Source organism: Lissotriton helveticus, chromosome 4_1, assembly GCF_964261635.1.
Source record: "Lissotriton helveticus chromosome 4_1, aLisHel1.1, whole genome shotgun sequence".
NCBI classification, from domain to species: domain Eukaryota; kingdom Metazoa; phylum Chordata; class Amphibia; order Caudata; family Salamandridae; genus Lissotriton; species Lissotriton helveticus.
The window spans coordinates 1,563,289,775-1,563,302,058 of NC_136063.1; the positions used below are offsets into that span (position 1 = coordinate 1,563,289,775).

General features: G+C 44.8%; 1 protein-coding gene across 6 annotated transcripts in view; it reads right to left on the reverse strand.

Moving 5' to 3' along the window:
* TNS3 (tensin 3) overlaps positions 1–12,284 on the reverse strand; it is an 851,445-nt gene that overhangs the window by 316,187 nt on the left and 522,974 nt on the right. For all 6 annotated transcript variants that reach the window (XM_078688177.1, XM_078688176.1, XM_078688179.1 and 3 more), the window contains 2 exons: positions 11,760–11,812; positions 1,305–1,476 (listed from right to left, as the gene is read on the reverse strand). In XM_078688177.1, coding sequence (XP_078544303.1) covers positions 1,305–1,476; positions 11,760–11,812 — 225 coding nt within the window. The remainder of the gene's footprint in view (positions 1–1,304; positions 1,477–11,759; positions 11,813–12,284) is intronic.

The following is a 12,284-nucleotide window of genomic DNA, read 5'->3' on the forward strand; positions in this document are numbered from 1 at the left end:
TACAAATTTCGGAAGCACAAAGCAAGAATTTTTATGCGAGATCTTATAACTAAAAAAGTGACTGATAGTGTGCTTTGCCAGGACTGTACAAACGGAATCATGGTACTTGTTCAGTCATTATTAAATCAAGCAGCACAAGCAGAATTTTATTTAAGCAAAGGAGTGTTTGGATTCCAGTTAGTCGATTTTAAATACAAATTCACCTCTTCCGCTCTGAAAACACACCCAGCATATTTGACGTTGTTTGAGAAGTCAGAATAAATTAAACTGCAATAACATTCTGTACTGGTGAACTCAGCCAAAACTTATATTAAGAATACACCTTACGAGCTCAGCTGTCTGTCTGGCCTACTGTTACTAATTATTTAAATTCTATATAGAGTGGGTTTGGTTCTGCCCAGAGGTGAAAACATCTCTCACGTCATGCTATCAGCTGTGTGGTGTATCATTTTGTTTCCTATGAAGAGCTTACCTTGCAATACGAAAGGCACTATCTTACATCTCAAAATTACACTTAATTATGATATATTAAATAATAGGCGCATTGTATACATTAAGCGACTGTGCTTTGTTCAGTTATACAACTGCAGCAGGATTTCTAAATGTAGTTAGTACTCAAAATCAATACCAGACCTACAGACTTTTTCAGAGCTAGTTTCAGCATGAGAGCAGTTCGCTGGCACCACAAGCGGCCTCGGTGTTCTCAGGTTATTACTACATTGAACACTAGATGGTAGGATTGTGCAAAATATCTCTGGCTGTGAAACTGTCAAACTGCAGAGCTATATTTCTCTATAACAAATTACATGGATTTATTAAGCAAAACCATGTCGAAAATCAGGCAATAAAGATAAAAGTGATACATGAATGATAACTAAAACAACTAAACAGATAGTCATTTTGATGACTACTCTTTCCGAATAACTCTCAAATAATATTTTTTTCCCGACCACAGAAATATACCAATAAATTGTGAGTGATTAACACTAATATAACTTGGGGGTCTCTTTGTTGTTGTGATTAACATGAATCTACGCAAGTTGGACACATCTGACCTTTATGGTTTGGGGTCGGTCTACCATTGCAGCTAATGCAAGAGCAAGTAGTCATACCACGTCCCACTTGACTTCGTTTTTCAATACACATTTTCACAGAAGCCATATCAGTTTGCATGTTGTTCCTAGATACACTGGCATTCAAAGTCAACTGGAATATTTGCCAGAGGTTTCACGGGCAGCAGAAACAAGCATGAATCCATCCTTTTGTACAACATGCGCACATGATTAATAAAAACCAGCCATTACCAAATAGTTGTCTGTGTGCTTGGACTTCAACATGCGTGTCACATTTTGAAGGTTGTGCAGGTATGTGTCTTCTGAACAGCTGCTTGGGAAGGAGACCGCAATGATCCGCTCCGTGACGTAGGTAAGATCCAGCTCATAGCCCTCCTCCATGACGTGGTCAAAGTCTGCGCCTCTGTGGAAAATAGATGATCGTAAAGCAAGAAAAAGTTAGTGAGAATACACTACGTTTTAGTACATTTTGCTTGTCTAGAGTTCAATGCAATTTTAGAAGGTACATTACAAAACGAATGTAATTTAGTCGCCAGACAACTAGAAAGCTAGTAATGATGGCTTGTCAACAATTCTCATTACTTCGGATGTTTACATCGGTGTATTTTACACTGTGCACGGTTTCAGTGGGGCACATTTTATAGTTCTGGTATAGAGCCTTCTTTTACTACTTCATATGTACACTTGTACATTTTGCGTCAGATCATTTAGTGCACAGTGTGTGGTAGTCCATGTTGGCTCTTCCATATGTCTACCTATCAACCTTTTGAAAGAGTAAGGTTTGCATTAAGATCACTAAAATCAAATGCGACAAACAGGGATCAAAATCAAAGGGGATCACCCTCTGCAGCTGGCCCCTGGCCTGTCCCCACCACTGATGCCATGACGGGAATCCACACAGATGCTGTTTAGTCCAAGGGGAATCCCTACAATATTCACAGTGGTCGGACTAAAACAGCCCTAAGTGCTAATCAAAGACTAGCAGATGACGAGATTGTCTCATTTGAAATAAAATGAATTGCTGTGGCGCGTAAAAGCATCACTAAAGAAGGTTTCGACCAAGATCAACAAGACTTCAGATGGAGGAATCAGTATATCCATTTCATGGTCCAAGTCCTGATACTGGGACCCTCTTTCTACATACACAAGTAGAAACTTGCCTCGTTTGCCTACAAAACACTCACATAATCGACTCCCACCACCTTGAGTGAAGATTTCAGTGCTGTTTTCCCTTTGTTTTTATAACGTCTGGAAATCAGTGTTGAACAGTACTTATACAGCCTGCACACAATGATAGTTTAGGCAAAGGGCTTTTGGTACACTGTGCTAAGCACAGTCTTTCTGTGTTTTGCATGGACAGCTCTATGTCACTCCAACTCTTGATACATCGCTCTCAATCATGCACACTTTTCTATCTCTCATGGTCTCTCTCACATCCTCACTGCCGCTCACATTCTCTCAGTCTAGGGATAACGCCTGCTGAAGCAAACTATAAATAGCATAAACCAACATTTGCATACCATTGTAGGTCCTCTCTTAATTCTGCATAAATATTTTAAAAGATGGAGATGGTCTTTTCTGTCCATGGGATGGAATGTTTTGGAATAGTCACCATCCAAAATTCCACCGCATTAATTTGAACCCATGCATTCTTACACAGCTGAACCCTGACTTTTTTCAGTAGAGCCTGAATCCCTGCGTGTCACCATAGAAGTGGTACTGCTTATTCTGTGGATATTCAAAGTTGCCTAGAGGCACCATGTTACTTATGCCACTTTCATACATTCAAGACTATAGGGCTTATTATGACGTTGGCGGTCCGAAACCGCATACGCCGTAAAAGCGCAATACTGGTGGTGATCAAACATTCCGAGTGGACTGCCAGGCCGACCACAGCAGTGTGGCTCAGCCATTAAGTGAAGCCGCAGCAATGCCGCAGTGGTGCAGCACTGTCTGTAAGCTTGTGCAATGTGTCATGCACCATGTCGTGCATGGCACACATTGCACAAATGGGGGCTCAATGAAATGAAAAAGACATTTATAAAGCGCAAACATTCACTCGAGGGTGTCAAGGCGCTTGCTCATCAGACCAAAAGATACCAGACAGATTTGACCACATCAGAGACTAAAAAGCCATGCTTTTAGCACCTTTCTAAAGGCCAACAGATTGGTTTCTTCCTTTAGCCTAATGGAAGCGAGTTCCACAGTCGGGTAGTACCGACCAGGAAGCTTCTTCCACCCCAAGAACATTTTTTGAACCTGGGAATTACCAGGTTATGAGCATAGGCTGAGCGGAGATGACGGGCCAGGATGTAGGGCTGCAGATTCTTTTTAAAGAAGGCAGGTCCTATGTCATGAGTGGCTTTAAAAGCTATGCAGATCGCCTTAAATTCGATCCGTCTCTTCAGCACAGCCAGTGTAGCTCTTTAAGTGTCATAGAGACAGATTTGTGTTTTGGGATGTTCAGCAATAGATGGGCTGCTGCGTTTTGCACAATCTGTAATTTTGTCAGACATTTTTCAGGAGGTTGATAAAAAGGCCATTACAATAGTCGGCCTTGGACAAAACAAGAGCCAAAACCACTAATTTCTGTTGATTGGCCAGAATAAAAGGAAGAATCCTTCTAAGTAAGAAGGATGATGATATAACCTGGTTCACATGACCCTCAAAAGAGAGCTTAGAGTCAAACACGATTTCTAGTTTTTTAGGTCTCGGCTAGCCGCGCGAAGCGCGTCTCCGCCGAGAACCTTATGTTGGCGTGTGAGCTTCCCAGGAGACAATCCTGGCCGCGCGCATCGCCTTGGAGGCGATTCCAAACTGACACGCGCACGTGAACGAGCGCTGCGGCCAGGCGCTGTCTCCTAGGAAGCTCAAAACACCACACACACGCATGCACATACACACACAGACACACACACAAGCGCCCACGCACGCACATACATACAGAGACACCCACCCCCCCACACATACACACACACACGCGCACACACACACGAGTGCACCCCCCCTCTCCCCCGCCGTCGCACACATCATACACACACACACACACACACACACACACACGAGTGCACCGAGCCCCCCCCCCTCTTTTCAACTTACCAGTTCAATTTAGAGGGACTCCGCTCTCCTTCTGGCGTCCCGAGACGCTTTCACTCCGCCTGCCTTCTTTTCCGGTGCAGACGCAGCCCCGCCCCCGTCACAGGCGACTTTGCCTGACTTCCGGACACATCGCGGAAGGAGTTTGTATAGCTGTGTTTAAAAACATTTTATAGCACCGCTCCTCCACAGTTTCTAATCACTGCAGATAACTGCCTTCCCCTGGCTCGCACACTGCTATTACGGAATTTGTGCTGTGCATCTTTTAATGAACAGTCATTTTCAAAGTAAAGCAATGCGACGTGCGATCCGTGTCCCCTGTAACCAGGGAAGCATTAAACGCATCTTTATTGAAATCCGAATGATCGCAGCCTCTGCGGGCACGGGGTAGGCCGGGTACCCAGGTCAGCCTGAAGCGAGGGCCACCCTTTTCACGTGACCAGCGCGAGATGCAGCAGGGAAGGCCAGCATTCGCAGTATGTCTCCTCCGAGAGATGTCAAACTAATGCTTGCTTTTCCAGCGGCTGACAGATGCCAGAGCTCGCGGACCTTCCCGACGTTCTGCAGGGGGATGCAAAGCGTCAGCGTTTACTGTGCTCAATTTGAGATGTTAAACTTCACCTTTCTCGGCGTTTCACAATTAAAATAAATGTCAGCTTTGCCAGTGGTCATGGTGAGATTTGAAAGTACAGATGTTTAGAATTTTAATGCGCTATTGGCAGCTTTCTCGGTTTTTCGATGTCAGATGTACAACAAGGCATACTTTAGTGATTCAAACACCTCGGAGTTAGATGTAAAACGTCAGCGTTTACTGGGGATAATAACTCAATGCAAAGAGTCAGGTTTTGCAGTGTGTTATCGTGAGAGATAAAACGATAGGTTCACGCGGTTCCGAGTGAGACGTTATAATTTTGATTTTCCAGTCCCTCAGAGTGAGATATTAAATGTCATTTTTTGGGGGCTCAGTCAGATATGAAAAGACATGGACTCTCTTCCAAAGGATCGAAAAAATAGCATGGACCTGCCAATCAACTCACTCCTGGTTGGAGCTGCCCATGCACGAGGGGTTAAGCCTGACCCGACCGGAAGCGCGACGCCCACCCCCTGCCCCTTGCCCTTGCTTCGACAGGTTCGATGTCAACAAAGCCTGGAGTACTTTCTTTCCACGAAGGACCGCTCTCTGTAGTGGACTTTTCTCCCACCCCTCACTGAGGTCAGAATAGGACAATACCCCTGAGGTTATTGGTTTTTGGTGTGTGTGTGTGGAAGTTGTGGTGGTGGTGGGCGTGAGGTGATTTTGTGTACGTGTGCGCATGCGTGCACGTGTGTGGCCTTGTTTGGTGGGTGGTAGGCTGTTTTGTATCTGTGCGCATGTGTGTGCGCTGTGTGAGGATGCATGTGCCTGCAGTGCATTTTTTTTTTATCTGCGACCGTGTTATGTGCATGTGTGTGATCTGTGTGTACGTGTGCAGTGTACTTCCTGTCCAGTTTGGCGTGCGACCGACGAATTGTAGAGCATGCACCTGGGTGTGCAACGACAACGTTGTTTCTTGGATTGTGTGGGGACAATTGAGTGCCTGTGTCGGTGTGAAAGTATTGCTGGTGTGTTTGTGTGCAAGTTTGTGAGTGAGCGTGTGTTTGTGTGCGAGTGTGTGAGTCAGCGTGTGTGTTTGTGCGTGTGCAGATGTATGGAGTTTGAGAGGCTTGGGGTATGTATGTGTTTGGTGAGTCTTGGGAACCCGCGCCTTCCGCTGGACGGGGACACGATCCCCAGTCCCTGTGGACTTGGGTCCCTGCCGCCCCCAACCTCCAGACGGCCTCCTCCCAGACCCGTCCCGCTGGCACCGCTGTAACTGCCGGACACTTCCAGGGCCTCCGGGAGCCGCAGATGGGCCCGAGACGCTCAGAAGTTATCCGGCGAGGAGTCCCGCTTGCTGCTCCGTTCCCAGGCTCCGAGCCTGCGGGGCAGATGACTGCGGCCTTTTCAGGGGTTTACTTTTGGGGCTGCTGGACCGAACTAGTGAATTAAAATGGCCTGGGGTCTCAAACTGCCACTTGAGGATGAAGTCATCGTGTCTGGATTGGTACAGGACTTCGATGCCAGCCTCTCCGGGATTGGCCAAGAGTTGGGAGCTGGAGCCTACAGCATGAGGTATCAGTTTACAAAATGTGTCAATTTCCTTTGGTATCCGTAGCACTTTTGTGTACATAACTGCTAACGTAAAAACATCTTCCCATGCCATTATTTCACCTGTGTCTGTGGTGAAATATTATATAGCGCACAGTTGTCTGTTTTGTGCCATTCAAATATATACTTCTCTTTTCTGATTGAGGATCATTATTGTAAAGTTATCAGGAAGAGCAATGAGGAAGGCAGCGACTGGCGTGTGAGCTTCCCAGGAGCCTTGGAGGCGATTCCAAACTGACACGCGCACGTGAACGAGCGCTGCGGCCAGGCGCTGTCTCCTAGGAAGCTCAAAACACCACACACACGCATGCACATACACACACAGACACACACACAAGCGCCCATGCACGCACATACATACAGAGACACCCACCCCCCCCACACATACACACACAGCGACTGGCAAATCGATGGTTATAATGGGGTTAATTTACAAAGCTTTTATCTTGTTTAAGTTGCTTTTACGCCTGGATCAAGACAGAGCAAGTGATTGTGATTCATCAAGGTGTCATGTACTTGCACAAGTTCGTTTTATGTATTGTTTTGTAACTGTATTTATATAGTGCTTACTACCCCAGACAAGGTGTGGTTGGGTGGATGGAGTCAGTGGATGAATGGAGTTGAGTGGTGGCTGGGTGGATGGACTTAGTAGGTGGATGAAGTGTGTGTGTGTGTGTGTGGCTGTGTGTGTCTGTAGCTGTGCGTGTGTCTGTGTATGTGGCTCTGTGTATGTGTGTGTGTGGCTCTGTGTGTGTGTGTCTCTGTGTGTGGCTCTGTAGGTATGTATGTGTGTGGGACTCTGTATGGGTCTGTGTGTTTGTGTGTGGCATTTGCGAGAGATTAAGCTATTGGCATTGCAAATGACAATGCCATTTATTTATCTGTTTTCAAAACCAACACAAATACAAATGTTGTCATTTACAATGCCAATAGCTCTAACTTTTTCAAAGGCGAGACCGTTGCATTGTAAATGCTTGTTTTACTTCATTCACTGGATTTGGTAAGGAGCCTAGCTCGGCGGGCCACAATGCAGGAGACCAAAAATTTGCGTGGCCACCAAAAAGTAGAACCTCGGTCTTCCTGGAATTCAATTTTAGACAATTCGCTGCCATCCAGCCCCCCACTTGATGGAGACAGGTATGGAACTGTGCTGCCATGTATGATGGAGTACCTGTCACAGACCCGACAATCTGGGTATCATCATCATAGGAGATAGCAGAGTAGCCCAAAGATCGAATATGCCGTGCCAATGGAAGAACATATATAATAAAAAAGAGTAGGGCTCAACGAGGAGCCCTGGGGTACTCCACAGGGCAATGTGAAATTAGGTGACTTAAAGTATGAAAGAGCCACAAACTGTTCCTGCTCCTCCAGGAAAGACTTGTGCAAAGCAAATGCTTTCCCTTTAACCCTGATCCTATCTAAGACTTCCAACAACTTTTGATGAATCACGGTATCAAAAGCGGCCGAGAGGTCAAGCAGCACTAATGCCGCACTGCCACCCATGTCGACTGCCTGCCTGCTCAATTCAATCGCTGAAATTAATGCCAACTCAGTGCTATGATGCTTTCTAACGCCACATTGAGTGGTATCCAGAAAGGAATGCTTTTCAATATAATCAGATTCATTCATGGATTTTTCAACCATTTTTGCAGGCACAGGAAGTTTTGAGATAGGGCGGTAGTTACTAGGATCTGACCCATCAAGGTTTGCTTTCTTCAACATGTGCCCCCATGCACAACCCCCTAAGCTAAACTGCCCGGGGGCTCTGTTTGGGGCCCCCTCCTTGCCTTTCTGCCAGCGTTTTCATGGCAGCTTCACTGCCATGAAAAGGCTTGCGGAAAGGCAAGTCATAATACGGACAGCACCGCCACCAATCCTCCCCACTATGCACATGCGCCAGCACCGCGGGATCCAGGATCCTGGTTGTGCCAGCAGTGTTGTGGCAGGCAGGTGCTGTCCGACTGCCAGAATTGTAATCAGGTGGTCGGACCGCCACCATGGATTCGGCAGTCTCGAGACCGCCAAACTCATAATAAGCCCCTTAAACATAATTTGGCATTATGGCATGTAGGAAAGTGTCACTTTTTTACACGGTCACCCCCACCTTTTGCTCACCCGTACTGATGTTGTTGAGTGCTGGTGCACTGGGACCCGGCTAAAAAGGCCCCAGTACTGGTGCTCTCTCCTAAAAAGCAAGACAGAGGTTCAATTGTAACCCAACTGCAGGGACTTTAGCACCCCTGTAGGTCCCCAGTAAATGGTACCCCTGGTACCCAGGGCATTAGTACTAAAGAGGGTCCTTAAGGGAAGTACCCTAAGGGACCCACACACAGGCTACATGCATACTGCCATTGCAGGATGCATGAAATGGTGCAAACAATCCTGAAAACATGACATGGCACACTCACTGCGTGACATGCACCTGTATACTGCATGTATTGTATGTAAGTCATCCCTACAGCAGGCCTTAGAGTCCTAAGGTAGGGTGCATTATATTACCTGTGAGGACAAATCTGCAGCAGCAGATGTCTCCCTGTTATTCCTAGTGATCAGGATGTCAATTTAAGGTATGTACTTGGCACTGGTCATTACGAGTCACCCAGCTACATAATCGCTTCAACGAAAATATTGATGTTTGGTATCAAACATCTTGTTTTGATAAATCTGTACTGATGCCAGTACTGGATGCATTAAGACATGCACCTAGAGGGCACCTTAGAGGTACCCCCTGAAACCCTACAGACAATGTGCTGGCTGACTGGTATACTTTCCAGCCTGCCACCACAGACGAATTTCTGACCTCCTACAGGTGAGAGTCCACGCTCTCTGAGGCCAAAACCAATGCCTGTCTAGAAGAAGGTGATCACACCTCCTCCAGCGGGATGGCTAGCACATTAGAATCCCAAAGCCAGAGGCTTTAAAGCCCATACCACCTTTGAAATGCGACCATGGCTTCCCCCTAGACCTGAGTAACACAGTCCCCTGCAGTGAGGCCCATTTGTCACCAGAGGAGGCAGGCAATTAGATAGTCAGAAGGGGTGTCACACTTATAGGCTTGGCATACCCCTTAGGTGGGCCACCTGAAGTGGACAATCGAGAAAGGGTTTCACCATCTTGGTCTTGGTGAAACTAGGAACTCTGAGTCAAGATGACAACAGAGATTCAGATTCGACTACCTGGGAACTGAAGAAGGGCAAAGAAGAGCTGACACTGCAAGAACAGAGGAACTGCTCCGAAATTGGTGCCAAACCAGCCTGGCTGCTGGTAACCTCGACAATTGTCAGACCAACACGTCCAGACGCTAGACTCTCCAGGAGCCTCCCTGCACCAATACCCTGGGTACTGGAGCATTTGCCGCAACGAAGGCTTGTTGAATGTCCCGTCTGGACACCACCACCCCCAAAACTGACCTGCCCACCATGGGACATCAGGAAAAAAGAGGCTCACATTGAGATTGGCCCTACTATCTATTTTCTTCATCTCTGCAAGTCAAGATCAAGGACAGTGAGAGCCTCCAACTCAAGTGGTCAGCCGACAAACACCTATACACCCGGGCCCACAGCCTGGGTTCATGAAACCCGATGGCATGCCCTTGCTACAGAGACCCTCACGAGCTGAGCCCCTCTTTGAGTTCCACAGGATTTGTCCCCTAGTCCCCACTTGCAGCCTTCTTCTTACAGGTACTTTGGACTAAACCGTAAAGCACTCAAGGCTACCAGCACGACTAGCACCTCTGCACACCGACTCCCCAGGGCAGGAAAAACACTTTGGACCTTGGCCCCCCAAGCACCTTAAGTCCTAAAGGGCACCTTCTACAACCACTTGAAAGGATGTGGATGCATTATATGTCTTTCCTTCAATACGATAGCATTACTGCATTCAAGGCTGATACCGCAAAAAACGTTATTTGAACTTTTACTGTTTCTTTGTAAAATTAATAACTCCAAAACTACATACCTGATTCTGATGTTCTTTGTGTCCAAAAATATATAAAAATCTGTGTTATGTTTATGAATTGGTCTCGGATTTCTTTTTGAGTGTGTGTACCGTTTATTGCCTGTGTGTGTGTGTGTACAGCAAATGCTTAACTCTCACCTCTGAAAAGCCTAAGCTGCTCGACCACACAAAAATAGAGCACATGGGATTATTAAAGAAAGCCCTGTAAACCAATAAGAGTCGTCTGCACGTTTTGCATGGTGTGCTCTTACATTGGCCCCCTACAAAAAAGCCAGCATCCTACATGGGACTAGATTAAGAACACCAGTAATGAGCTAATATTGATTCCTTCTGTCCATAATTTTGATTACCACATACGCAAATAGTATAGGAAATTAAATTGCACTTTCCTATCACTAGATATTTTAATTGACCAAGGTATGTCAATCTAGACCAATGTTTTTCTACTATATAAAAACACACACAACATTTCTTGCAAATATTTTACAACCAAATACTACAAATTCTGCTAGACCAGAACAATTAAGTCTATAGAAATTGTGCAAGCATTTGCTGGTTTTCAACGGCACATGTTTGTAGGATAAACTGTATGTGAGTACTAAAAGGGGAGTTGCTCAAAATGCTTTGAGGGATTAAACGAGATATAAAATGGATGACTATTAATCCCTGCTCTCTGTAGGACAATATGTAAGGAAATGTACATGACAGTCAATTGGGAAATGGTGGTAGCAACAGTGGTATGTTCTTCATATGCCAGTTATATCTCAAAAAGTAAAAAAACAAATGTTTGAAGATAATATCTTTGAAATATGGCATTGAGCAGCTTGATTTTTGGAGCTAGATGTATGCTTGTGGATTTTAAACCATGCAAGATTATCACACCTACATACATAAAAGAAATACTAAAATGGGAATGAAATGTTTGTTTTCAGATACGTTTGTATATCCATTTCTAGAATTATCATAACAGGTGTGCAATTCCTAGCAAAACATACAATTTTATTGTTACTTGAATGACTATGTCAGAGTAAAATAGTTTTAAGTTATCTTGGGTGTTAGATAAATGTGCATTCTGGCTCCCAGCCAACACAGCTGTTCAACTTATGATACAGATGCAATACCTTAGTGGGGGAAGGCCGATCTCCTCCAGGTGGGTTGCAAGGCCTACCATTGCTTCAATGTGTTATCTCAGACAGAATTGATGATTCAGAGAGAATGAGTTTTGAAAAATGGTTCGAAACTTGAACAATTAAAATGCAAAAAGTAACAACTATGTTTCTTGGAAAGTCCACTAAAAATGTTCCCGTGTTTAAGGTGTGCAACTCTCTTTCAAATTCTTATGGGGACAGAAAACGAAAAAGAGCAGTTTATAACTAGGAAGTAGCCACTGTTACTGTGTTACTCTGTTAACAGTTAAAACATAAGGGGTTTAAAATACTCACTGAGATGTTTTATCACAGGAGAAAGAAGAGCTCTTGGAAAAAGTTGATGATCCCTGGAATGAAATTAAAACATATTTAACTAACTTAACACACCATTTAACTGCAATACACAGCTGTTCTTGATTATACAATACAGAGGATGCCCCAAATGTACGAATTCCCTGCCTGATCTTTAGGTTAGCAGAGACTCTGTTTATGTATGTAGATCTACAACAGAATCTCACAACACTCCCCTCTCACACCACCAGCCTCGTAGAACATAAATTCCTAGCCGTCAGATACGAGGAGAACCAACTAAGATTTTATATATATATATATATATATATATATATATAAATAAAATATATATAATGCAAGCATAGACACTTATATTTTAAAAAATTTCCCATCTAGGTCACAAGGGAGAGGAACAGCAAGAGAAAAGATCATGTGTATTTTGATCGCCCTTACATTGTATGACCATGCCTCCTGAATATTTGTATTTGATCATGTGCTTTGTTTAACCTTGGTGAACAATGGAGAATG